At 60.0% G+C, this 26,817-nt stretch overlaps 1 protein-coding gene across 3 annotated transcripts; it reads right to left on the bottom strand.

Moving 5' to 3' along the window:
* Window positions 1-7,872: 7,872 nt before the first annotated feature.
* CDC42BPG (CDC42 binding protein kinase gamma) lies at window positions 7,873-26,185 on the bottom strand. 3 transcript variants are annotated; one of them, XM_042905313.1, is made up of 37 exons: window positions 25,948-26,185; window positions 23,198-23,289; window positions 23,033-23,116; window positions 22,575-22,670; window positions 22,095-22,243; window positions 21,444-21,537; window positions 21,034-21,234; window positions 20,649-20,897; window positions 20,134-20,213; window positions 19,208-19,305; window positions 19,039-19,119; window positions 18,646-18,743; window positions 18,374-18,553; window positions 17,987-18,079; window positions 17,722-17,843; window positions 17,572-17,644; window positions 17,258-17,364; window positions 17,056-17,170; window positions 16,655-16,803; window positions 16,474-16,562; window positions 16,111-16,163; window positions 15,927-16,025; window positions 15,773-15,832; window positions 15,373-15,478; window positions 14,953-15,086; window positions 14,730-14,869; window positions 14,549-14,630; window positions 13,653-13,869; window positions 12,772-12,834; window positions 12,059-12,658; window positions 10,878-10,975; window positions 10,711-10,795; window positions 10,461-10,581; window positions 10,206-10,323; window positions 9,908-10,031; window positions 9,701-9,786; window positions 7,873-8,674 (listed from the first exon to the last, which is right to left on the bottom strand). In XM_042905313.1, exons 1-37 carry the CDS (start codon window positions 26,105-26,107, stop codon window positions 8,618-8,620), a joined length of 4,653 nt encoding a protein of 1,550 aa, XP_042761247.1. In that variant the 5' UTR covers window positions 26,108-26,185; the 3' UTR covers window positions 7,873-8,617. The 3 variants fall into 3 exon arrangements, with proteins under 3 accessions (XP_042761247.1, XP_042761245.1, XP_042761248.1); XM_042905311.1 differs by having other exon boundaries at window positions 9,908-10,034; XM_042905314.1 differs by lacking the exon at window positions 23,198-23,289 and having other exon boundaries at window positions 25,948-26,022.
* Window positions 26,186-26,817: the final 632 nt, after the last annotated feature.

Raw genomic sequence — 26,817 nt, forward strand, 5'->3', positions numbered from 1 at the left:
TCCCCGGAGGTAGGTGAAGAGTGGAGCCTGCGCCACCCCCCTGAGATCCTCAGGGATTGGTCACTCCATTTCACGCCCTCCAGGTAGGCCGTGGAACCGCGGTGCATTCTGGGAGATGTAGTCCGGGGCGTGACCAGGCGTTCCGCAGGCGGTCGCTGCGCTGAGGTTGTCACGTGTCGTCAAGATGCGAGGAAAACCGGTACTTTGAAATACTGACACGGAGTCCTGTGTGTCGAGCCACTTTAGTTGAATTTTTATCAGTATGCATCAACACGAAAATGTGTGTCCTCGATGTCTAGCAATTCTTCCCTAGCTCTGCTCTTTACTTTTTATTTTTAAATGTTTATCTATCTTTGAGAGGGAGAGACGGACAGAGCACGAGTGGGGGGAGAAGCAGAGACAGAGGGAGACACACAACATGAAGCAGGCTCCAGGCCCCTAACTGTCAGCACAGAGCCCGATGCGGGGCTCGAACCCACGAACTGTGAGATCATGACCTGAGCTGAAGTCGGATACTTAGCCGACTGAGCCACCCAGTTCTGCTCTTGAGAAACTGTAACACATCTGCCAAGAAGAACATCTAAAGCACCATTATCGTTATTTGTCATAGGGCAAAAGAAGAGTGAGGTTGCTGGATGCATCCCAAAATAGATCTTCAGAGCAGATCCTTGAGGGAAAATACTACAGAACAATAGGGATGATAAGATAATATTTGTATTAAGAACATTTTAAAACTAAAAAAAAAAAAAAAAGAAAGAACATTTTAAAACTTCAAAACAATACTAATTCCTCCAGAGTCATCCGTGAATCTTTCTTATTCATTCAGCAAACAGATTTTTGGTGCCTGTGGGCCAGGCACTCAGTCCTAGGCACTGGCTATGTAGCAGTGAGTAAAACAGATCAAATTCCTGCCCGACTTCACCTCTGTGGGTATTTCCCCCCCGAATCCATAAGCTTAGCCTAATCGTGAGAAAACATCTGGCAAATCCAGACTGAGGGACATTCTACAAAATACCTGACCAGTACTCTTCAAAAGTGTCAAAGTCATCGGGGCACCTGGGTGGCTCAGTCGGTTGAGCTTCCCACTTCGGCTCGGGTCATGATCTCACGGTCTGTGAGTTCGAGCCCCGCGTCGGGCTCTGTGCTGACAGCTTGGAGCCTGCTTGGGAGTCTCTCTTCCCTCCCTTGTTCTCTGCCCCTCCCCTACTCTCTCTCTCTCAAAATAAACACTTAAAAAACACACACACACACAAAACGGGGCACCCGGGAACCCTACTGGTGAAATTTTAAATAAAGTCTATAGCTTCCTTCATGGTTTTTATCAGTTAGGTTTGATCGATGCGTCTCGATTGTGGCAGAGGTTAACATTAGGCGGAGCTGGGCCAAGAGTGGCTGGGGATGACGTCACCACTGACTGAGTTCTGGGATACTTCGTCATACGGAGATTAGGAGACCAGGAGGAACCAGCAGAGGAGATTGGCCAGACAGGTAGGAAGCGAACCAGACCAGCAGCCGTGCAGAAGACCGTGCACCGAGGCAGAGGTGGGGACTGACAGTGTTAGACGCCGTTCGTAGGTCAGCAAGCTGAGCCTGCCAAGACTGACTGGATTTGGCTCAGGGCAAACTCCTGAAGGCCACACGAAGAGCAGTTTGGGGAGCAAAAGCCTGAAGTTACTGGGCTTAAGAAAAACGAGAGGAAAGAAATTGGAGACGGTGCCAATCCTCAACTCTTTCAGGGAGCTTTGTGGCACAGACAGGAGAAAAACAAGATGGCAGCCGGGGGGGGTGGGGAGGGAAGGGGGTCAAAGGAGGGTGTTGTGTCATCGTTGTCGTTGTTATACGTAACCAGTATTTTTTTTTTTTTTAAATAACTTATTGTCAAGTTAGCTAACATCCAGGGTGGGCAGTGTAGTCTTGGCTTCGGGAGTGGATTCCCATGATTCATCACTTACGTACAACACCCAGCGCTCATCCCCACAAGTGCCCTCCTCAGTGCCCATCACCATTTTCCCCACCCTCCCACCCCCATCAACCCTCAGTGTGTTCTCTCTTTCTGTTAAAATATTTTTTTAAAGTTTATTTGTTTTGAGAGAGACAGAGACAGCATGAGGGGGGGGAGGGGCAGAGAGAGAGGGAGAGAGAGAGAATCCTAAGCAGGCCCCGTGCTGTCAGCACAGAGCCTGACGCGGGGCTCAAACCCCCAAGACCGTGAGATCATGACCTGAGCCGAAACCAAGAGTCGGCTGCTTAACTGACTGAGCCACCCAGGTGTCCCTGTTCTCTGTCTTTAAGAGCCTTTTATGGTTTGCCTCCCTCCCTGTTTGTAACTTATTTTTCCTTCCCTTCCCCTATGGTCTTCTGTTAAGTTTCTCAAATTCCACATATGAGTGAAAACATATGTTATCTGTTTTTTTCTGACCGGCTTTCTTCACTCAGCATGATACCTTCCAGTTCCATCACGTTGTCGCAAATGGAAAGATTTCATCATTTTTCATCACCGAGTAGTATTCCATTTTATATATATGCCACATCTTTACCCATTCACCAGTTGATGGACATTTGGGCTCTTTCCAGAAGTCGGCTATTGTTGAAAGCGCTGCTATAAACATTGGGGTACGTGTGCCCCTACGAATCAGCACTCCTGTATCCTCTGGATAAATTCCTAGGAGTGCAATTGCCGAGTCATAGGGTAGTTCTATTTTTAATTTTTTGAGGGACCTCCACACTGTTTTCCAGAGCGGCCGCACCAGTTTGCATTCCCACCGACAGTGCAAGAGGGTTCCCGTTTCTCCGCATCCTCGCCAGCGTCTGTTGTTTCCTAAGTGGTTCATTTTAGCCACTCTGACCCGCGTGAGGTGGTATCTCAGTGTGGTTTTGATTTGTCTTTCCCTGATGATGAGTGACGTTGAGCATCTTTTCATGTGTCAGTTGGCCATCCGGATGTCTTCTTTGGAAAAGTGTCCGTTCATGTCTTCTGCCCCTTTCTTCACTGGATTATATGGTTTTCGGGGGTGGGGTTTGGTTAAGTTCTTTACAGATTTTTTGCAACGAACGCTTTATCCCGTATGTCGTTTGCAAACATCCTCTCCCATTCGTCGGTTGTCTTTCAGTTTTGTCGATTGTTTCCCTTGCTGTGCAGCAGCTTTTTATCTTGACGAGGTCCCAATAGGTCCTTTTGTGGTGTTGTTCTTTAAGAGGAGGGAATTGCAGGACGTGTTCTGATGGTCCTGAGGCAGGAGTGAGACAGGGAGCCAGGTGTGAGCGTGAGGGCACAGAGGGCAAGAGCTTCCCGCCAAGGGCATGAAGGGTCCCGAGGCGCTCACTTGATTTCCACCGATGGAAGCAAGGAGGCTGGCGGAGGGTGGTCCCTCTTGATGTCTGCCAGTACATATGTACAGATCTATATGGCACCCATCGCCATAACCTAACCTTATGGGGAGAAGGGAGAGAGTCAAAAGGGAACTCACCTCTAATTTACAAAAAAAAAAAAACAAAACAAAAACAAGTATTGTAATTAAAATTGATTTAAAATAGCATCAGCTATGTAATATTCTTTTTTAAAATATTCTTTATTTTTGAGAGAGAGAGAGCGTGAATTGGTGGGGGAGGGCAGAGACCGAGGGGGACAGAGGCTCCAAAGCGGGCTCTGCACTGACAGCAGTGAGCCCGACGTGGGGCTCGAACTCACGAACCATAGTCGGACACTCAACTGACCGAGCCTCCCAGGTGCCCCATCTAGGTAATATTCTTGACAAAAAAGTTAAATATGAATTTCAGGGGGAACCATCAGACAGATGCAAATCACAGGCCGTCGTACAAAATAACTGGCCTGGACCCTTAAGAGAATGTTAATATCAGGGAGGCAACAAAAACAAGGCGGCCAGTTGCTCCTCCTTAAAGGAAATTGAGCCCGGACGACCAAATGCGACATGTGATCCAGGATTAAATCCTCGATTTTTTGAAAAGTCCATAAAGAACATTTATGCCACGGTTGTACCATGAACCGAGCGGCTTAAACAACAGAAATGTCTTGTCTGTCCTTCTGGAGTTTGCACGGCTGAGGTCAAGGTATGGGCAGGGCTGCTTCCCTCTGAGGCTGTGAGGGGAATCTGGTCCAGACCTCTCCCCAGCTGCTGGGGGTTTGCTGGCAACCTTTGGGGGTCCTCGCCTTGTGGAAACATCACCCTGATCTCTGTCTGCATCATCACGTGGTCCTCTCCCTGTGTGTGTGTGTCTGTGCCCAAGCTTCCCCTTTTTTAATTAGAAAAGTTTGTATTTTAAATAAACTCTGTGTTCAACGTTGGGCTCAAATTCACAACCCCAAGATCAAGAGTTGTACACTCTAGGGGCGCCTAGGTGGCTTCGTCAGTTAAGTGTCCGACTTTGGCTCAGGTCATGATCTCACAGTCTGTGAGTTCGAGCCCCACGTCAGGCTCTGTGCTGACAGCTCGGAGCCTGGAGCCTGCTTCGGATTCTGTCTCCCTCTCTCTCTCTGTTCCTCCCCTCTCTCACACTGTCATTCTCTCTCTGTCTCTGTCTCTCTCTCAAAAGTAAAGATTAAAAAAAAAAAAGAAGAATTGCATACTTTACTGCCTGAGCCAGCTAGGCAGCCCCAGCTTCCCCCCTTTTATTATTCAAAAAATGTTTTTTTAACGTTTTTTCATTTTTTGAGAGAAAGAGAGAGAGTGCGAGTGGGGGAGGAGCAGAGAGAGAGAGGGAGACACAGAATCCAAAGCAGACTCTAGGCTCTGAGCTGTCAGCACAGAGCCTGATGCGGGGCTCGAACTCACGAGCTGCAAGATCATGACTTGGGCCGAAGTCAGACGCCCAACCGACCGAGCCACTCAGGCGCCCCTAAGCTCCCCTCTTTTTAAAGGATACCAGTCATGTCGGATCAGTGCCCACCTTGATGAACTATTTTAACTCATTACATCTTCAATGACTGTATTTCATAGGAAGGTCATGTATGGAGGTATTTGGGGTTAGGACTTCAACATATGAATCTGGGGGGATCACAGTATATCCCATAACAGATTGTCATTAGATGGTATTGTATCAATATGAAAACTCTTGAGACGGTAACAGTGGCTTCTGGTGGTTCCTTATTTTTAAGAGATGTCCCTGAAGTATTTAGGTTCAAGACGTCTGTAACTCACTTTCAAATGGTAGCAGAATACGTTATGTACGTGTATATATGTAGATATTGTTAGATATGGAGGTAAAGCAGAGGCAGCAAAATGCTAACAATTGGTGAGTATAGGCGAAGAGTACAAGGGGCTCATATTCTTTTTGTTTTGTAATGTTTTTATTTATTTTTGAGACAGAGAGAGACAGAGCACAAGCAGGGGAGGGGCAGAGAAAGGGGGAGACACAGAATCCGAAGCAGGCTCCAGGCTCCGAGCTGTCAGCACAGAGCCCGACTGGGGCTTGAACTCACAGACTGTGAGATCATGACCTGAGCCGAAGTCGGACACTCAACTGCCTGAGCCACCCAGGTGCCCCAAGGGGCTCATATTCTTTTGATCTTCTTGTAGGTTTGAAATTTGTCAACATAAAACATGGGAAGAAAATTAATTTTTATTATTTATTTTTTGTTCATGATTATTTTAATTTTATTTTAGAGAGAGGGAGAGAGAGAGCGTGAGCAGGGGAAAGGGACAGAGGGAGAGATATAGAGAATCTCAAGCAGGCTCCAATGCTCGGTACAGAGCCCGACGCGGGGCTCCATCCCACGACCCTGGGATCATGACCTGAGCCAAAATTGAGACGCTCAACTGACTGAGCCTATTTTTTTTTTTAAGATTTTCTTGGGGCACCTGGGTGGCTCAGTCGGTTAAGCGGCCGACTTCGGCTCAGGTCATGATCTCACACTCCGTGAGTTCGAGTCCCGCGTCGGGCTCTGTGCTGACCGCTCAGAGCCTGGAGCCTGTTTCAGATACTGTGTCTCCCTGCCTCTCTGCCCCTCCCCTGTTCATGCTCTGTCTCTCTCTGTCTCAAAAATAAATAAATGTTAAAAAAAAAAAATTAAAAAAAAAAAAAAAGATTTTCTTTTTAAGTAACCTCTATGCCCACGTGGGTCTCAAACTCCCAACCCCGAGATCAAGAGTCACATGCTCTACCTCCTGAGCCAGTCAGGCACCCTGGGAGAAAGCTAATTTTTCAAAAATGTGACAATCTTTTGGCTAAATCATTGCTGAGGGTCTGGGAGGCCGTCATTTCCCCAATTTGGAGAAGATGGCTGGGAGCCTTAGTTTGCAAGGGCCCTCAGCGTCCCTGCCCTGGGCCCTCTCTTTGGGGTTCTGCATCGCAACAGGCAGAAGCAAACATTTCCTGAGGGGGCTGAAGGCATTTTACACTCATTGCGCCAGAATCTTGCCAGGACCTCCCATGAAGTGGGCTTTATGAGCCCCATTTACAGATGGGAATATTGAAGCTGAGGGAGGTCAGGTAACTTGTCCATGAATGCACAGCTAGACTAGCACTCGGGCTGTCTGACTCTCAAGGTTGGAATTCCCTCCGACCCCTGTCTCCAACTAGATGTGAGGCTGGGTCCCCTTCTTGGGCCTTTCCCCAGTCTAGGGTTGGCCATGAGTCTCAGGGCATAGCCAACAGTTGCCCAGGCCTGCCCTGATCCCAGGGCCCAGGCCATACCTTCCTTCCTCATCCGGCTCAGCCTCAAGGCCTGGCTCCTGCTCAGCGAGGGACACTTGAGCTTAAGACCAAATGAGGCACCTCCCAGGCCCCCTCTTGCCTCCCAAGCCTCCCAGCCTGGGTGGGGCAACAGGGTGCTGGGGACCCTTAGTGTGCCCTCCAGATCTCCTTCCGCCCAGCTCTGTGCCCCCAAGGTTGCCCTCCACTGGCTGCAGTGACTGAGCTCTAGGGTCCTCTGGTTGCTGCTGGTGTTTGGATGAAGGGAGGCAGGAGACTGAGGGAGGGAGCAGAGCGAGGTCCGAGGAGTTTATTCCCTGGGCTTGCTGCCTTTCTGCTCAACCATAGCCGAGTTCTACTGAGGGCAACAGCTCTTCTCAGGTGACACCACTGCCCCTTCCTGCCAGGTGGCCCGCTGGTGGTAACAGCTTCCCACCGCTGCTAGGGCTCGGGGGCCCTGCCACTCCTCTGTGGTTTCCATTATCATGGCCACACTTTTGTAAGCTGCCCCTTTGCTACTAAACTCTGTTTGCATGTGTCATAGGATTCCTGAATATCTGGGGAAGACAACTCAGTCTTTGACTGCCCCCGACATCCCCATGGCTCCCTCCGTCTCTGATTCCCCCCCATTTTCTGCACCCCAGCAGAACAGATCCAGGCATGGAGGCCAGCAGCTTAAAAAGTTGTCTTTATTGGTTTCGTACTGACTCACAGAGCATTAGGGTCAATCCCTCCCGGGAATATGGCGTTTGAGGAGATAAATACTTATTTTGCCCCCCACTTGTCAGCAGAGGGACGTTTAATAAAAATAGTAATATAATAACAATAATAGTGACTGTGATCAATAATAAAATGCCCCCTGTGATCCCCTAATACACAGGTGGTGGAGGCTTTGGGGAAAAGGACCACCCCCCTTTCCGGGAAGGGCCAGAGTGTGCCTGGAGACCCTCCAGTGGCCCCCATCAGGTGCCATCACCCACCAAGTAGCCTTTATAAATACCCTCCCTGTCCTGTCCCTGTCTAGGAATGATCTCCCCGCCCACCCCCCCCCAACCCCAGGCGGATTAGATGCAACGACATTTGGCTCACAGGGCCCCTCTCTGTTCCCAACCCCACCGAGCTCCTCCCCAGAGAGAAAGGCCCCTCAGTCTATCAGCAGTGTTCTTCTCCCAGCTCCCATCCGCTCTCTGCTCCTCTTCACTGCTCCTCCCCTGCCCGCTCCTCCCCCTCCTCCTCCTCCTCCTCCTGCCAGCCACTAGCACTGTCTTTTCTACTTCCTTCTCTCACTTTCTTCACCTACAGCCTCCTTCACCTACATCTTCCCTGCTCCTTGTCTATCCTTCTTTCCTTTGAAAAAAAAAAAAAAGTTGTTTTTTTTTTTAAATTTTTAAGTAATCTCTACACCCAACATGGGGTTCGAACTCACACCCCCTAGATCAGATGTCGCAGGCTCTACTCGGCCAGGCACCCCACCCTCCTTTCCTTTGGATCAGAGTCCGTCTTTCCTACCACAACCTTGAGCAGAGGCTGTGATATGCCCCACCTCGGCCTCACCTGGGGGCTGGACAGTGCCTTGCCAAGACCCCAGATTGCCGCCAGAGACCCACCCCCACCCCGACTCTTGCTTAAGGCTTCCTGAGGCTTGACACTGGGAAGGAGAACTTTGGCACAATTACCCCTGGACTCCAGGGGCAGAGGGGCCCCCAGGGCAGAAAAGGGGGCCATTCTATTCCCAGTGGCTAGCAAAGGTAGGGGCCGGGAGCAGAGGGGAAAGGCAGGATGATGGCTCAGAGTCAGGTCTCCTGGGTCCTGGGAACCCAGGCCAGCCTCTGAGTCGCTGTCCAGCCCAGGCCCTTCCTGAGTCCGAATTTCCACACATCCCGGGCCAGCCGGAGCATGGCATTCCTCAAGCTCTTTGCTCACTCATGTGTCTCAGTCCTGGGATTGGGGTGGGCCCTGCCAGAGGGTGTCAGGGGGAACCCTCTGATTCAGGGGCTGGGGGCAGGCTCCGGGGCCGTTCTGAGACCTGGAGGGGAAACAGAAGGAAGGACCCTTTCCTCACCAGACCAGTGCCTCCCAGAGGTCTTCCCCCGACCCATCACCTGCTGCAGGGAGGCCCTTGGAGGAGGTATGAGATCGGGGTAGAGCTACATGAGAAGAACTCGGGGAGCTCCAACTTAATATCCCTTAAGCCCAAATCGAAGTCCCTTTGCTCATTTACTTTACTCCATTCTTCATCAACCAACAAACATGCTTTATGTTAGGCGAAGACAAACTTGACCTCAGTCTCAAGGAGCCCGTGGTTGGGGGAGGAGGGCTAGTGTGCAGAAGAAAGTCACAGCACAGAAGGACTGACACGGAGAGGTGGAGGGAGCAGGGCACAGGCCCTAGGGAGGCCCTAGGACAGTATTAGCACAGAGCGTTGAGGGTGGCCTGAATGTTAACAGAAGGACATTCAAAGCAGGGGGGACGGCAGGGGCAAGAGCCTGAGGGTGTGGAAGAATATGGCAAGTCCCTGGGGATCGGAGTGGTTTGGTGTGGCTAAAGCCAGGGTGACGGTGGAGATGTGGCTGGAGGGTGCATGGGAGCCTTCCCAGCTCCTCTTACGTCTTCCTTCCCCTGTCCCCTGTTCCCCTTCCCCCCTCCTCTGATCCCTCCACCTCAGGCTGGGCCTCTAAAGAGCTCCCCTTCGGTGGCACTCCCCCCATGTGCCAGGCACCCCGCTGAAGTAATCATCACCTCATACAGCCATCACTTACGTAATAATCTGAAATAATAACCTCATTTTATAGGTGAAATAAGCTCAGGGAGGCTGGACAGCTCGCCCAGGGCCACACGTGTGCCTGGGACATCAGAGCCAAAATTTCCACCTAGGCCAACCTGCCTCTAGGCCTCTGTTGGGGCCCCACTGTGGGGCGAGTCTGCTTCCCTTAGGATCCAGGGGGGGGATGGGCTCAGCCTGTTCTCTGGCTTCAGGTCCCAGAGGTGGGCCTAGCACAGAACAGGACTACCTGTCCTTTAACAGAGGAGGGAAAAGCCCCCACCGGCTCACCTGAATCAGGGAGTCTGCGGGGCTCAGAGATCCCTGGGAGCAGGACACGGACTCACTGGACAGAGAGGTCCAAGGCTTCCTCTTCACTGCTCCAGGAGCAGGATGAGGAAGGGGACAAAAATCCAAGGTCAGATTTGAGGAGTCCAAAGGGGGTGTAAACTTTGGGGAGGGAAATCGAGGCAATGGAAGCAGCGGGGCTGTCCTTACCGGCGTCCGCGTCTCCAGGGAGCCCGTCGCTGCCCACGGAGGCTGGCCGCCTCGAGGCCTCCGAGAAGCTGTGGGGACGCTGCGGGCCGGAGCCGCGGGTACCTCGGCCCTTCCCTCCTGGAGCCTGCTGGGGGACAGTACCGAAGGGCTGCGACCGCAGGGGACCCCCCAGGCTAGACGCGCGGAGGGCCCGGGTCCCAGGGAGGCAGGGGGCTGCGACTGGGGCAGGCGTGTCGGAAAGGTCGGTGATTGGCTGAGCCTCACCAGGGACGCTTGTGATTGGTCCCGGAGAACTCACCGGGGGCAGATCCCTGGCGCCGGGCTTCCCGTCCGTGGGGCCCACGTGCACCAAGTGGTTGAAGTTGGAGGGCGGCGAGATGAGCTTGGAGCGCACAAAGGGGTCCTTCAGCAACTCCCTGCGGGCGGAGGGAGAGTAGGGGCGGCGGCGAAGGGGACGCCTCCCCCGCCCTCTCCCGACACGGACACGCCCCCGTGCCTCGCCCCGTCCCCAGCTCGCGAGCCCCCGCGCCGCCGGCGCGCCGCGCACGCGCACCTGCGCCGCTGCTGCCGCTGCTCCTCCGACACGCGGAAGAAGAAGTGGCGCTTGCTCTTGGTGCGGAACAGCTGGCGCCGGCTGTTGTCAGTGAGGTCGGGGATGTCGAACTCGTCCTTCTCTGTGGGAGCAGCCGAGAGCCGGACGGTGCTCACAAGGCCCCAGGGTCCCCGTCAGCTGGAGCTCAGGGTCACACATGCACCCGCGAACGCGCGCACACTCCGTACTCTCGTGCCCACGCACTTCCTACCTGCCAGCCGGTTCCTGAGGTAGGTCAGGCGGACCTTCTCCGTGCCAAAGAGGAACAGGGAGCCCTCTGGGTTTAGGGGTCGCACCTGAGGCGGCAGGCACGGAGGTCAGCCGCGCTGCTCGACTGCACCCCCGGTCCAGGGCCGGGGGATCGGGGCAGGCCCTCACCTTCTTGAGTGGCACCGTCTGGACCCATTCTGCTTTCCTTACGTCAAACACGTCGATGGAATTCTCGCTGAACACTGTCAGGTAGGGGGCTGCATAACCTGCAGGGCAGGACACTGTGCTGTGCAGCCCCTGGCAAGTCAGGCACCTCCGCGGGCTTGTTTCCTCCTCCGTGTCACGGAAACACCCTGTGCCCGGCCACAGCACAGTAACTTCCACGCCCACCCAGAGGACCTTCTTCTGAAGACTCCAGGTTGCCCCACCCAACCTCCGCAACAAATCAGAGATCACAGTCCCGGAGCACTCGCATGCCGGGCATAGTTGTAGCCACTTGGCGTATTTTTTCCCCTTTATTTCTCAAACAACTCTGGGCGGGTAGGACCATCATCCCTAACTTACAGATGATGGAATGTAACCCCAGAGCTAAGTAATGGGCAAGGTCACCCAGTGATGAGCGAGAGCTGGGAACTGGCCCCGGGCAGTCTGATTCCCACTCCCACAGACTGCGTCTGCGCTACGCCCAATCCACAGGCCCAACGCCAGAAGAGCCGCCGGTCACGAAGGGAGCCCGGTCCCCGTCTGCCAGCACGCCACCACACCAGTTACCTGTGAATGTGTTGGTTGCCCTCACTGCCCTGTTCGTTCGTTCGTTCATTTACTCATTCATTCCCCCAAACATTCGTAGCCCCTAGGGTGTGCTTCCCCGGGCTGGGTGCAGGATGTGATGAAGAAACCAGGCCCAGCCCATTCTGCAGTCTCCCCCCGCCCCGGTACCAAGCCAGTCATTATAGGAAGGTGCTAAGAGCAGCAGGGCTGAGGTCTGAACACAGAGGTGGGGGAGCAAAGAGGAACAAAGGGCCAGGGATGGGGGGGAAGGCGGGGTAAGGAGCATGAAAGCAGTAATGACGATGACAGAAATCGTGGTGGTCATTTATGGAGAGCCTTCCAACTCCAGGCCTTGAGGCGGCATTGGGGCTGGACGTGATTAAGAGTTTGCCAGGTATAAAAAGGACAGTTTAGGCTGGGGGAGGAGCATGAGCAGGGACATGGGAGAGGAAGATCCGGCTCAATCCACTGAGGGCAGAGCAGGGTGTGGTCAGGCGGGAGGACCCTGTCTTCCTCTGACACGTGTGACACACCGTAGGTGCCAGGCCCCGCCCAAGCTGGCCCCCCACAGGCCTTACCCCAGCCCGTGGGCACCGCCGGCCACAGCAACTCAGGGACACGGGACTTGCGGCCGGCGCTGTCCACGTAGACCCCGGCCGTGGCGAACAGCAGCAGGAACTCGCTAAGGCTGAGCTCCACGGCGCCCAGCGCCTCGCCCAGGCCCCCGCGGGATGGTGGCAGCTCCTCGGGCACCAGACTGGCCCCTAGGGCCAAGGGAGCGGCCTCGTTGAGCAGCGGGTAGAGTGCGAAGGTCCCGGCTGCTCCCACGCACAGCCGGTCGCCCAGCAGCCCCAGGCTCTGCACGGGTGCCGGTGCCTGAAGCTCACGGATGCGGCGCTGCCAGGGCCCCGGGCCCGGGCCCAGCTGGTAGCAGAGCACCTGGCGCTTGACGGCTACGCAGAGCACGGGCGTGCGGGCCTGCAGGATGCACCCGGCTGCCAGCACCTGGCAGCCTCGAGACTCGGGGATCTTGGCACCCGCCACCTCCGCGCTCTCCAGCTTGGCCAGGGCGAAGAGGCGCACGCTGGGGCCACGGCCGCACAGCACAACCAGAAGGCCCGCGGTGGGGCTCACGGCCAGCCGCTGCACCCGCCGGCACTCGCCCACCTGGAAGATGTCTTCGGGGTCGGCGAGGGAGGGCGTCACCAGCAGGGTCAACAACAGCCCCGTGCCCATCCTCCTCTCTCCCCCCCCGGGGCTGACCCCCACCCGGGTCCACCCTGGCCCGTACCGTTGCTGTGCAGGTGGATCACAAACAGCCCCTCCTCGGTGCCCAGAGCAAGCCGTTCCTGGTCTAGTAGAGGGAGGGAGAGAATCAGGGGTCGGGGAGGTCATCTGGCAGCCAGAGACCAGGCAGTCCGCCTGTCCTTGCCGAGCCTCAGTTTCTCCTGAGGACACAGGGATGGCCATCCCGCTGTCCCTGCATCCCTGGCCGCTTCTCTCTCAAAGTCTGGGCTGGCTCTAATGGGGAAGGCCCACAGGTGAGAGGCCCCCACCCTGAGTTGTGGGCTTCGGGGTAAGTCGTGTCACCGCTCAGAGGCTTGGCTTCTCCTCGCGTAACGTGGGGACAGTAATGGTTCCTTTCTCCCAGAGCTGCTCTGAGGCTGAAGCAACGCAGGGTGAGTGTTCGGCTCACGGCGGTCCCTGCTCAATAAATGCCCTCGTCCCCCCCAGCTCCCGACTGACACAGAGGACCTGAGGAGCCACACGGTCTCTCCTGGGGCTCCCACTCTGAGTGCAGGGGGAGGCCCCAGCTCTCCAGGGCAGGCGCTGGCTCGGGGCTCCGGCCACTGCCAGGGGAAGCCAGGAGGCACTGCTCCCTCACTTCTCCGGCTGTCACCACGGAGGTCTCCCCAGAGGAGACCGCGTGAGGCTCGGCTGCTTCCAGGCTCCCTGTGGCCACCCCGCTGCCGGTAAGAGCACCAGGACTGGAACCCTCCTCTGTCTCTTGCTAGAGCCTTTGCTCTTTTCAACTCACTCAAGACTTATTTAGAAAAAGCAGGATCTGAGGCACAGAGAAATGGAGTGGCAGAAGCCAAGCCCCCCGCCCCCTAGCTAAGGCTGCCCACAGAACCACGCCCAGGGCGATGCCCCCCTCGGCATGTGGCTCACCGATGATGGCGGCGCAGAGCGTGTGGGGCAGCAGGGGCAGCCCGTTGTCATAGGCTTCCTTGAGCGTGTACACAGGCCGAGGCCTTGGCCGCGTGTCCAGAAGCAGCCGCTGCAGCTCGCCCAGCACCTGCAGCCAGCGCTCCCGCTCAGCCTCGCTCTCTGCCAGCAGCAACACGTTGCACATGGCAGGGGGCACCGTCAGCTGGGAGGCCGTCACCTGTGGGCAGGGACTCAGGCTGGAGGGCTGTGGGCCGAGAGCCAGACATCCCCCTCCTGCTCTCCACCGGATGATGCTTGTTCGCACCAACGTGAGCTGCTGGGCACAGCGCTAGGAGCCATCTTACAGCGGGTGATAAGCCAAACGGAGCAGGGTGGTCAGACAGGCCCCGAACCAGTGCCGTGGCGGGAGAAGGATGGGGCATCCCCAACCCGGGCCAAGAGTAAAAGATGGCCCCCCCAGGGGAAGAGACGTTTCTGCCAGTGCCCCAGGGATGAGGGGAGTCACCAGGAATGATCCAGGTCGGGGAGAAGCTTGGGGGCTGGCCTGGGCTGCACAGCAGAAACAGGATGTGAGGGGCCGTGGTTACAGGGCACTTTGGGAACTGGAGAAAGCAAGGTGTGTCCAGAGCAGAAAGAGGCTCAGGGTCAGAAATGTGAGGCCTCAAGGCCACAGTCAGGAGCACCCTGAGGGTGATGGGAAGCCACGAAAGGGCCCTAGGCCAGCGGGATCGGGCAGCTTCGCGTGCAGAAAGTGCACCGCGCTGTGGGATGGAGGCAACCACGGCCGCCCCTGCGGAGGTGACGGAGGTGGCATATGTGTGTGTGTGAAGAGGGCAGCCACAGAGAAGGAGACAGAAAGAAGGGGCTGCAGTAGGGCCACACAGAGGCGGACTCACCCTAAAGATGCGTGGCAGGTCCCGGGACTGGGCATGAATAACATCAGAGGCCAGGACGGGGGTGGCTGAGAACTGAGGGTCCCTGGGAGGTCCATGGAGCTGGTCAGAGGTCACATTTCCCCTGGCTGCCTCCCTCCCCCAGACCCGCATCCCTCGTCCCCGGCCACTGCCTGGCACCCACCTCAGATCCAGCGCCTGTAGGAGGGCCCCGCTGGCCGGGCTGAGCCGTGGATCAGGGGCGTCAAACAGCAGCAGGCGGGAGTCACTGAGGGCGGCGAACACCCGCTGCCAGCCCCGCCGGACCCCCGAGGGCCGTGGCACCTGTGGGAAAGGCAGGCATGGGGGGGGCCTGCCGGGCTCTCGGCCCGCCCACGCCAGCCTCCCCCTCCCCAGCCCCAGCTCACCGACAGGAAGCCCTCGTAGGCCGTGCCTGTGCCCGTTTCGGGGTGCACTCCCAGGGCCGTGCGGAGGAGGTCAGGGGGCACGGGGCAGGGCGGGGCCTGGGGGGCACAGGCCGAGTGACAGAAGTAACCACAGGCTGCGGAGAAAGCAGGAAAGGCAGATGGTGTGAGGCTGGGTGGGGACAGCCTGGAACCAGGACTCGGGTTCCCGCCTCCCTGAGGCTGTGGTGACTCCTGGACTGTCACCAATTCCCCGTCAAGTGAGAAAAAAACCACAAAAATTGAGCAACGGGAGATGAGGCCCAGACCAAGAGGAAGGCTTGCATGTGCCAGGATCCGGGCCATTCATTCCGTCCTCCAGGGGACTGGGCGCTGGCACATGGGAGGCAGGCGTGCGGGTGGGGTGGGGGTGGGGGGTCTCACCGTCACAGCCCAGGCCCTGGCGGCCCAGGCCCAGCATCAGCGAGGTGCAGCGGAGACACTTGGTGGGGGATGGGAAGCTCCGGGGCCGCAGCGAGTGTGAGCCGGGCTGGGGACAGGGGGACACGCTCGTTACCCACGCCTGACCACGGCCTCCCAGGGCCCTGCATCCAACCCCCGAGGCCACCCTGAAGTGTCAGGTGGGACCAGAGAATGAGCCAGTGGCAGTGTGAACCCAGCCCCAGTGAGTCTGTCACAGCACTCAGACTCATTGCCACTGCCGCTGTCCCCAGGGTGGTCTGCCAGCCATGACTAATGCACGTAGAGGGACTCAAGCAGGTCCTTGGAGACCCGGCAGAATGGCTGGGTACCCCCACCCCGCCCCACCCCTCTGGGTGCGGACCTTTGCGGGAGGAACTTCTGTAGGGGTGGTGACAGCAGCGGGCGCTCTGGGGAACACAGCCTGCGGGGGGGGAGGGGCAAGCAAGCGGGTGAGGGGGGCACAGGCAGAAGGCGGGGCCCGGCCCCCCAAATGCGGGACTCCCGCCCGTCCTCACCCCCAGACGCAGGCTGCGGCGGCCCTCTGGCTTCAGCTCGGGCTCCATACCGGGCCTCAGGGCCTCTCCTGAGATGCCAGGATCCTTGGTGGAATCCTTCTGGGGATTGAGGATAAGGGTGGAAATCGAGGCCCCTGGCTTCTGTCCGGGACTCCTCCCAACCAGCCCCTGCAGGCCCTCTTACCTCTGAGCTCCGGAGGGACAGGAAGGGAATCAGGGAATTTGAGGGCTTAGTGTCTGCAAACAGAGAGCACGGGTCACCGGGGTTGGGGGTCCCTGGCCCAGCCCTAACGCTTGTTCCTGGGGAACTGGGGGCCGGCAGGAGCGTCCGTTTCCACCTCAGTAAAATGGAGAAATGACAGCAGGCCCCGGTGGGTACGCATGCAGCGGGTGCTCAGTAAGCGCTGGGCGACAGAGAGCCAGGTGAGCGGCAGAGTCCAGAACTCTCATCTCCACGGTCCCGTGAGGCTGGCGGGGGACCCCCTGGGGAACCCTGAGGCTCGAGTGGGGGACTTGCGCCAGGACGGGCATGCAGATGGCCACTCACCCGCCGGCCCACGGGCCTGCAGCTCCTCCCGCAGCGCGGCCAGCTCCTGCCGCAGGCCCCGGCTCTGCTGCTCGGCCTCCTGCAGACGGCTGCGGGGCGGGGACGGGACCGGTCGAGGGCTTGGCACGGGCCGCCTCGCGGGTCCCACGCCCCTTCGTGCAGCGCCTGGCCCGGGCCTCACCTGTCGGCCTGCCGCTGGGCCTCCTGCACCTGCGTCAGCTGCTCCTGCAGGCTCTGCTTGGCCCGGATCTCGGCCTCCAGCGCCGACTGCAGCTCCAGCCTGGCCGAGGCCTCCATCTTCTGTAGCCGCCGTGCCTTCCACTGGTGGTCCTGGCGGCCAGGGGGCGCCCGCGTGAGATGCCCCCGGGTCCGGGGGGGGGGGGGGGGGGATGGGGCGCCGGGCAGCCTCAGAGGCCTCTCCCGCCAGACTGTCCACACCACCCGGCCAGACTCAAGATCCTAGACTGGCCCCTGACCCCGCTGTGAGCTCAGGCGAGTCACTGATCTTCCGTGGACTCAGCGTCCCCACCTGCCACGTGAGGCTGCTGCCAGCCCCTCCCCCGGGGCTCTTCCGGGGCTCACCAGCGGCCGGGTGGGGGGCGTCTGGGTGCCCACGTTCCGCAGGGACTCCAGCTCCTCGGCCATCTTGGTGGCCAGGGCCTGCAGGTAGCCTCTTGAGACCTTCTCATCGTTCACCCTGGTTGGGAAGGGGGCTCCGGGTCACGGCCTGAGCCCTCGGCCCCGCCTGGGCCCAGCCCCTCCCCGCCAGCCCCCGGGCACCCACCAGCTGAGGATGTCGGCAATCTGGGCCTCCCAGTTGCTCTCCGTCTGCCTCCGTTCACCCTCCAGCTGCTGCTTGCTCTGCTGCTCCCTCTCCAGCTCCTCTACCAGCTGGGGCCCGGGAGCAAGATGGGTCAGCCCCCGGGGGCCCGGCACCCCCGAGCCCCGCCCGCGTCCGCCCCCGTTCACCCGCCATGGCTCGCCGGCCACCTGCGGGTGCCGCGGGGCTGGGGACACAGCCTGCTCGGAGACCCTGGCGGCTCCCCACGTCCGTCCCACTGCCCGTCGGTCCGTCTGCCCTCCGTCTGCCGTGCTCACCCGCTCCTGCTCCAGGCTCAGCCGCTGGTTCTCTTCTTGGAGCCGGCACAGGGCCTCCTCCTTCCCACTCAGCCTGGGGAAGAGCGAGTGACGGGACGGCCCCCGGCTCAGGCCCCCGTCCCGCGCCCCGCCCGGGGCCGCCCGGCTCACCCGTGGCCACGGGCCTGCTCCAGCTGCACACGCAGGGCGGCCACCTCCTTCCTCAGCTGCGCTTCCTGAGGCCCGCCCTCGGGCAGCCCCGTGCCGTTGGTCTCAGAGGCGGCGTGGATGGTCTTGAGGGACACGGAGAGGGGTCAGGGCAGGGGCCTGAGAAGCCGTGGCCCACTCTACCCCCGGGACAAAGGCCTGGCCCTGAGAGCCCGGAGGAGGTCAGGCCAAGGGAAGCGCCACTCGGAAGGGGGTGAGACCTCACTACCTTGACCCGCAAAGATTCCTTCTCAATGCTTCGCTCCCGCTGTCTCTGGAGCTGTGTCACCTCCCGGCACAGGGTGGCCACCTGGGCCTGCAGCTGTGACGAGGTGCAGAGGGGGCCGCTGCTGACTTTGTCCATCCCACCCCTCTGCCCGCCTCGCTACAGACTCTCGGGCCCTACCAGGCACAGCGGGAACGCAGGCAGGGGAGCTCCGGCCCGGCCCACCCTACCGTCATCCGCTCGCGCAGGCCTCAGCCAGCCCCAGTGGGGGCGCAGAGGCACGTGGTGTGGCCAGCATTGAGCACTGGGCTCCCTGGGCCCCCAACGGCCACACTGGAGTTCACAGGGGGCAGTGCTCTCCTGCTGTCCCCGCCCATCCCCATCACTCACACTCCTGCTGGTATCCTGGGCTTCCTCCAGCCGGGAGCTCAGAGCCTGGGTCTGGCTGGCCGTGGCTGCCTCTCTCTCCTGGGCCTCCCGCAGCCTCTGGAGCAGCTCCTCCTGCCGCTCCTGGGCTCTGCATAGTTCCCCCGCCTGGGCCTGCAGCCCTGCCTGAGCCTCGGCCAGCTCCTGGGGGGGTCGGAGGGCAAGGCCTGGCGTCAGGGCACGGACCTCCTCACCGTGGAGCCCTGGGCCGCTCAGCCACCCCACCAGGCCCTCACCCGGAGGAGCCGGTCTCTCTCCCGCCGTAGGTCCGAGTCCCGGCCTGGGCTACCACCGTCCGTCTGGGATAAGGAGGCCTTGCTGCCCCTCGGCGTCTCTGCCAGGAATTGTCACTGAGGCCCACGTGCACTGACGGCCTCAGCCAGGCGCTCCGCGTGCGGCATCTCCCAGAGCCCTCACCACAGCCCGGGGAGCGGGTCTCCTTGGCTCACTTTCTACGTGCAGGCTCGGAGAGTTTAAGGTGCTTCCCTAAGATCACACCTCATCCACGGAGTAGGGCCAGGACTGGAACCCGGGTTGGATACAGGTGTGCTGGGAAAGCAGCTCAGCCTCTGGGGGGAGGGGCCGGGGGGAGGGGGGGGGGAGACGGGGTGGCGTGGGGGGCCGGGTACCTGACAGCCTGTGCCGCAGAGTCTGCACTTCCTTCTGTAGCCGCTCCAGCTCCCGATGGTCTGAGGACACCTGCAGGGCCTCTGCGGGCGGGGTGGGGGGGCACCCATAGGTGAGTAGCTAGTCCTGGGTCAGACCCACCCCACCCTGCTCCAGCTGGTTCCCCGGTACCTTGGAGCTTCCGGCTCAGCTCCGTCTTCTCCTGCTCCAGACAACGGAGCTTCCGCTCTAGGGCAGGCAGCTGCTCAGAGCTGCTCTCAGGGCCCGGACTGGGGAGAGCAGGGCCACACATGTTGGCGGAAACCCCACCCCCCACCCCCCGAAGGCTCCTCCGTCCTCCTGCGTCGGTCATTCATTCATCCAAGAAACACCCACCGTGCCCCAGCTCTGTACCCAGCCCTGGGCTCTGTGGTGGAAGAAACGAACCGGACCAGGCCCTGCCCCCGGAATACCTGTGGGCAGCGCCCCAAGGCCCCCCCAGACCTAGGTTCAAGCCCTGGCCCTTCTAAGCTGTGTGAACCTGACATATCTGAGCCTCAGTTTCCTCACAGGAAATCGGAGGTGATAACAGGCCCTCTTCCAAGGACAGTGAAGAGAACTTAGCGATTTGGGCCAGCTGCCCCCGTGCCTGGCACACGGTGGGTGCTCAGAGTGCAGGTCAAGACACATTTGCTTCCACCTCAGAACACCTCCTCACCTAAGACCTCGCTGCGGTCTCAGGCCAGCCCCTCAAATGGAACTAGATCATCCCATCCATTTTACAGAGGCATAGAGTGTGGCTGGGGGGCTGGGAGGGGCCCTTTCAACTCCAGGCCTCTGGTTCCAAGTTCATGATGCTCTCAGCCTGCTGTAGAGGGTACTCTAAGGGCCAGATGCAGGACAGGTCCCACAGGGGGCATAGGCATGGCTTCGCCACAATTTCAGGACACAGGGGCTGTCTTCCTGAGGACTCAGAGCACATTTCCTGAGCACCTGTCACATCCAGGCAACAGGCAGGCCATTCAGCCCCTTTCCCAGGGTCCCAGTGGGCTACCCGCCCAAGGTTCCAGGCCAGGCAGCCCCCAGCCTCCTACTAGGTATGCGAGGACTAGACTCACCTGCCCGAAGTGTAGGTGAAACCCACAAATGGCAGGTGGTGGCCCGAGAAGGCCCCGTGGGAGGGTGGGGGCAGGGTCCCCTGCAGAAGGAGGGGAAGGAGCGTCAGACTCAACAGGCATAGCTCCTGGCTGAGGCTCAAGACCCAGGAGACTCCCCGGGACTGGGGGTGCCAACCTCTTCCTGCTAAGAATGGAACCGAGGTGGGTGACGCGGCCCCCACCTAAACAGACTACGACTCCCATGAGCCCTTGCAGCCATGGCCTCCCAGGTGCTTCCAGGAGTCTCCTTGGAAGACTTCTGGCTCACAGAATGACACTCGAGGTCAAACGACCTTCACCTGTCACAACCCACCTCCGAAGAGGTGAACTGGCCCAGGTGAACCACAATTCCCATGAGCCTCTGGGGTGTGAAGGCGTCATCCTAGGCCCAGCAACCGCTCTGGAGAACCTCTGGGGGTTTCCCACAGCCAGCAAGGGGCAGGCAGTTTTCCTCCTGCAGCGGGGCCCAAACTCACTGGATGGTTGAGAGTGTCATCGTCCACATCGAAGTTGGAGGTGTCCACAGGCCCGCGAAGCTCAGGGATGTAGGGGGCAGTGCTGGTTGCCAGCCGCTCCCAGTCCACGCCTTCAAAGAAGGGGTGGTTCCGGAAGTCATCCAGCCCCCCGCGGCCCAGGCGCTCCTCCTGGCGGCACAGCAATTGGCGGATCAGGTCTTGGGCGCTGGCCGGCACGTCAGGTGCATCCGCGGGAAACTGCAGGTGGTCCTGTAGGTGGGGGGTGGGGGTGGGGTGGAGGGGTGCAGGTGGGTGTACAGGATCCCACCCCCACCTGCGGGCATACCAACCGCGCGGACTCAGGACTCTGCTGCCCTCCCAGAACCCCGGAGCCTGGCGGCCAGACCTCATGGTTCATGATCTTGCCGTAGGTTTCCACCAGGGATTCAGCATAGAAGGGCGTCTCCCCGAAGAGCAGCTCGTAGGCACAGACTCCCAGTGACCACCAGTCGCACTGTGGGCCATAGTGGCCCTTGCCCTCCTCCATGGCTTGCAGGATCTCGGGGGAGATGTAGTCTGGTGTCCCTACTGCCACTGACGAATCCACCTAGGAGTGGGGGGGCCAAGAGAACAACCTTGGGCTTGGCTAGAGCTGACGGCCCCTCACCACAGGCCCAAGCCTGGGCCTGACACCCTAACTCTCTAAGGCTTAGCTGGCCCAGTGACCCCACTTGGGGCCTAGACCCAGGCCTTCTTCCTTCCAGCCCTGGGAACTCTCCAGGCCGGGTGTCCCCAGCCCTTGCTCTGGGGTCTTACCATGCCATTGTTGTTGAGACGTAGACAGGAGCCGAAGTCAGCCAAGCGGATGTGCCCGTTCATGTCCAGCAGGACATTGTCCGGCTTGACATCCCTGAGGGAGCACAGGGAGAGAGCGGGGCTTGACCTGTGTGTGTAGATGTGTGTTCTGGCACATTCCGGGGTATGAGTGCATGGGCACGTGCACACACCAGCGTGTATATTGTCACACGGGTTCCTGCGAGTCCACAAGACCAGTGTGTGTGCATGTACATGGGAGGGGGAAGGCTGGTGGCCAGGCCTCCTGGGTGCCAAGAGGGAAAAAGGTGGTTAGTGGAGAAAAGGGACCCATAAGAATGAGCCACGGAGGCAGCAGCGTATGTCGTGGGGGACACAGGAGTCAGACTTGCCTGGTGCAAACCACGACCCGGGTGCCCACCGGCTGGGTCACCTCAAGCCAGGTGCTTACCTGTGCTAACCCTGACTTTCTCATCTGTAAAGTGGGGACAAGAGCAGTGCCCATCACGTGAGGTTTTTGGCCTGAGGATTCAAAGGCATCGTGCACATGAAGCACCCAGCATAGGGCTTGGTGAGTGTGCTCAACAACTCTCAGCTGTCTCTAGAGCTTTCCCCAGGGGCTGGTCGGGGCAGCAGGGGCTTCGGGAGCCCCACCTGTGCACGTAGCCCAGCTGGTGCAGAGAGTGGATGGCCAGCACCATCTCAGCCAGGTAGAACTGGGCCAGCTCGGGCGGAAGGCGGTCCTCAAAGCGGCTCAAAAGAGTGAGGAGGTCCCCACCGGCATAGTAGTCCATCACCAGGTACTGGATGGGATTGGGGGGGGAGTGGGGGGGCAAGAATCAGACAGGGAGGAGGGTGGGGGGCATCTGCCCCAGGGCCCTGCCTCCCACCCACCTCCTCGTGGTCCCGAGGGGTTCTGGGAAGGCAAGACCATCTCCCAGCAAGCAGCTCTAGGGCAGCTGGCTCCCAGCAGAGCTCAGGCAGGGGCTCCGGGCCCAGCAAGGGGTGGCCAGTGGAAGCCTCTTGGTCCCTGTAGGAAGGGTCTCTCTCTCCTTGGACCCAGCTCCCCTGGCACCCAAGGCCCTCCTCCTTTGTCCCCGGGCAACAGCCCCCACCCTCGCTGAGTATCCTCACCAGGTATTCCTCGTCTTGGAAGGCGTAATGCAGAGTGGTCACCCAGCGGCTGTCCCCCTTCACCAGAACGTCCCGCTCTTCCCGGAAACAGGCAGTCTGCAGCAGGTTTGGGGAGCGGGGGTGGGATCAGAGCCCAGGAAGCCCTCCTCACCAGCTCAGGGGGTGGAGGAAGAGTAGGTAAGTCTAGGAGCTTGGATAGAAGTTGCCCGGGTGAGCCACGGCCTGTGCTTTATGGCTCCGGGCCTCAGTGTTACGGTAAGGAAAATGGGAACTACAGTAGCTTCTAAGAAAGGCTTGTTGTGGGGAAGCAACAGGGGAGGCTGGTGGTTGGATCCTCTCCCGTCCCGGGGGCCAGGCCGGCCCCTTCCCCAGCATGCCCTGCACGCCCCAATGGCAGCACACCCTCCCCCCCCCACCCACTCGTAGGGTGCGCAAGTCCCATCGGACCCCACACTGACCTCAGCCCTCTTCAGCATCTCCCACTTGTGCAGCATCTTCATGGCAAAAATCTGCCCACTGTCCCTCTGCCTCACCACGGCGACCTGAGGCCACAGGGGGCACCGGGGTCAGCTCTGCCTGGGTGCGAACCCCCTCCTCCCACCTACCCCGTGCCTTTTGCTCACCTCCCCGAAGGCCCCTCGGCCGATCACCTTCAAGATCTCAAAGTCATCTCTCTGTAGCCTCAGCTCTTTCACCTTCGTTACGAAGGGGCCGGCTGAGGGGACACAGAGTGGGGCTCAGGGAACCTACAGGGAGGCCCCAGTTCCCTCTCTTACCTGGGGAAAAGCGGGAGCCGCAACCCCCACCGGGGCAGGGGCGGCCTCTGGCCAAGGGGCTGAGAGGGGCTGCAGCCCACTCGGTCATGAGTAGGAAGTGTGGAAGGTGGGGGTCCGGGCTTTGCTGACCACCTGGCCCCCAGGCCTCCCCAAATCAACGGTTCCCTGAACCCCCGTCCCCAGACTCTAGGCGGCCTCATCCCAGGGGCCCATGGAACTGGTAATCCCTCCCTGCCTGCAGGTGGATACTGGCTGACCAGGTCACCCTGGGGAGGAAGGGGATACCATTCCCACCCTCGGCTCCCAGTTCCTGGCGCCTATCAGGACCAGGCCTGGGCCTGTCTTGGGAAACTGGACGGGCAACATTCCTTGTCCCCAGAGAGGCTTCTCTGCCACTGGGGAGCTGTGAGCCCTGGTCTTGGGACCCTGTAGGCACAGAGGTACCTGGCTGGGAGTGAGGCCTGGGGCAGCCCCAGAGGACAGGTCAGATATGGTGCTGCAGGGCCCTGGCAGGACACACTTTGGGCTCCCTGTGTGGGGCTTTCTCAGTCTGGAGGCATAAATAGGTCTGCCTAGCTTCTCACAAGACTCAAGAACAGAGCCAAAAAAACCTTTCCCTGGCGCCTGACGCTGGCACCTGAAGGGGTAAACACTCGAGATCTCCTCCAGGCCTGACCAGCCCAACAACTCTAGGCCCTGCCTCCCTCTCTGGACTTGGCCTTCACCTGGCCAAGAAGCTCTTCTCACCGTCCTTGATACTCCCTTTAGAGGCATCTCTAGCCAGTCCCAGGCCTTTTCCAGGCCTGGAGAAGCCGCAGGCCTGGGGGAGGGAACTGGAGTCTGGAAACTTAGGGAGGCAAGAGTGACCGGTAGGGGGGGCGGGGGTAGCCGCAGACTGGCTCTCCGCCTCAGTTTCCCCCTGCCAGCAGGTAAACTCCCTGCCAGCTGGGCGGGTCTGTGGGTGGGACAGAGAGCTGCTCCACAGGTTTATCAGGCAGAACCCCCGCAGCAGGGGTGGTGTGGAAACCTCGTGACAAATTAATTGTCTCTTTCCCAGGTCTGTGTGTGCAGCTGGGGAGCAGCAACCGCGGGCTCCAGGGGGGAACTGAGGCCAGGGTGGCTCCCAATCCGCCAGACGGGAACCAAAACCTAGGGCCTAGAGTCAGGAGGACCCAGGCTCCCGGGACAGGCTGCCCAGTCCCCTCGCCTTGCCGCAGGGAATGGGGGCTCTGGGCAGGAGCAGGGACAAGTTGGAGCAGGGGCAGAGTGAGTCACCGCCCTGCCAGTTACCTCGGGAGATGTCAACAGACAGGCCCCCATGCTGGGGTCCCAGGCAGGGATGCCAGAGGCAGGCAGGGAGGAGCACATGTGTGTGCAAACATACACACACACACATACACACACGCACGCGCGCGTAGGCGTCACAGCGGGTGATGACAACACTGTCAGATACACATGAATAAGGTGCAGAAGTCCCCGGGGACAGTGGCAGGCACCAGAGGCAGGGGCTTCCTGGCTGCCCTCACCCCGGAGGAGAGGGCTGGGCTGGGGGCCAGCTCACCGGCATGTCTCACGGGCCCCCGACCATGCCGAGGCCAGGCCTTGCACCTGCCCAGAGCTAAGGAGTTCTGGGGATGCTCGTCACCCACTGGGCAAACACCTGCCTCACCCCGCTCTCCAGGCCAGGCCCGTCAGCCCTCCTCCACGGGCTTGGCCAGGCATAACCAGGGAGGCCTGGGGCTGGTGAGGGTGCCCACATTGGGTTGAGGTTTACTCCAGGTCACCCACTTCCGGCGACTCGGATGAGTCAACCCGGAAGGGGTGCAGACCCACCCCCAGCCGGCGCCCCCCCCCCCCCCCCCCCCCGGCTTTGGGAAATAGACCTCAGGAAGCCTGGCCAGCGACTCGCACCGACAAAGGGGCTGAGGTTGGTGCCGGTGCCCAGTTTGGGGTGGTCTTGCATGCGGAGACATAGAAGTGTGTGTTTGTGGGAACGTCTGCCACGCGGGCAGTGCCTACGGATCTGTGAGTGGAGGCAGGCAAGTGTATAATGCAATGGCCAGTGTGGCTCCGGTGGTCTTCCGGGTGAAGTGGGGGCTCCCTGGATCTCTCCTTGAGCTGTATGTATCTGCGTGTGTCTGTGTGGTACGTGGGAGACTGAGGAAGCATGCGTGTCGGTGGGTGACACACACAAGGCTCTGCGTGTGTGACTGTTTGTTCTCAAGGGTCATGAGGTATATGACATGTGAGCCAGGAGTCCCTGACGCGACTCTGCAGCACATGTCTGGGGTCTATACTTGGGACCAAGTTTGTGTGTGTCCGTGTAAGTTGTGTGTTGTGCACACACGCCAGGCTCTGTCAGTGGGAAGGAGTGTGCGTGAATCTGAGCGAGGGGAAGGTGCGCAGCTAGCTGGGAGGGCCCAAAGGGGCCGGTGGCACGTGTCGGGGCCGGTGCGGGCTCTGCGCGGGGAACCCGTGGGGGTGAAGCTCCCTGCGGGAGGGTCTGGGGGCGAAGGGCGCGGGGGGCGGGGGTGGGAGAGGGTCCCGGCGCGGTGTCCCCCGGACCACCCCACCTCGGTCCAGCCCGGGCCACTCACCCCAGCTCAGGAACTGCGCCACGTTGCGCTCCCGCCGGAGGGGGGCGCTGCTGAGCTCGTGGTGCAGCCCCAGCAGCAGATCCAGGAGGCCGTCGAGCCCGGGGCCACCGCCGGCCTCACCCCGCGCCAGCTGCTCCAGCGCGCGCAGCCGCCGCTCCATAGCTGCAGCCGGAGCCCCGCACCCGGGCTAGAGCCGGGCCGCCCGCATGTCGGCCCGTCGGTCCGTCCGTCCGTCCGTCCGTCCGTCCGCGGGTCGTTAGCGCGGCCTCCCCCCACCCCTCCCGCCCTCCCCGCTGTCACCTTCCTTCGCGGCCTCCTGCGCGCCCACACCTGGGCGTCGCGCCCCGCCCTCTGCCCCGCCCCCCGACGGACGGGCAGGTGAGCGCCGGCCAATGGGAGACGCGACTGGAAGTGAAGGTGGGAGGGCGGAGGCGCGCGGGGGCGGGCCAAACCCTCGGCCAGGAAGTGGGGGGGCGGGTCCCGAAGAGTAAACTCCTGACTGGGCCGGGCCAAGGGGGGTGGTCTCCCCCCGGGGCCGGGAAGGCTACCTAGGTCTCCGCGTGGCCCCAGAGCCAGCCCTACCGGGCTTTCGCCGGCCCCTAACCTAGGTGGGGGATGCCCGGGGCAGTGCAACTTCCCTCAACCCCCTGGGAAAGGGGGCTGGAGACGCCCGCGACCCCGGAGCCGGATGGGAGTTGTAGTCCCCTCTCTCCCTGGGATGCCGGCCGCGCTTGGCACACACCCTCCCCCAATCCCCTCCGCAAGAGGTAGGGGGGGAACCTCGCTAGTTTCTGATCTCATTTTATTTGTGTCGTTACAGCGGACTAGGGAGGCAAGTAGGCGAGGCAGGGATGGTTACACCCATTTGGC

This window comes from Panthera leo, chromosome D1 (assembly GCF_018350215.1).
Source record: "Panthera leo isolate Ple1 chromosome D1, P.leo_Ple1_pat1.1, whole genome shotgun sequence".
NCBI lineage: Eukaryota > Metazoa > Chordata > Mammalia > Carnivora > Felidae > Panthera > Panthera leo.

Coding starts and splice junctions, on each gene's coding strand:
- CDC42BPG (XM_042905311.1), bottom strand. CDS start 26,107: ATGGAGCGGCGGCTGCGCGCGCTGGAGCAGCTGGCGCGGGGTGAGGCC. Junction 18,744..19,038: donor TCTGCGGCACAGGCTGTCAG/GTACCCGGCCCC, acceptor AATTCCTGGCAG/AGACGCCGAGGGGCAGCAAG. Junction 13,870..14,548: donor ACCTGCCACGCATCTTTAGG/GTGAGTCCGCCT, acceptor CCCTGCCCACAG/GTGACGGCCTCCCAGCTGAC.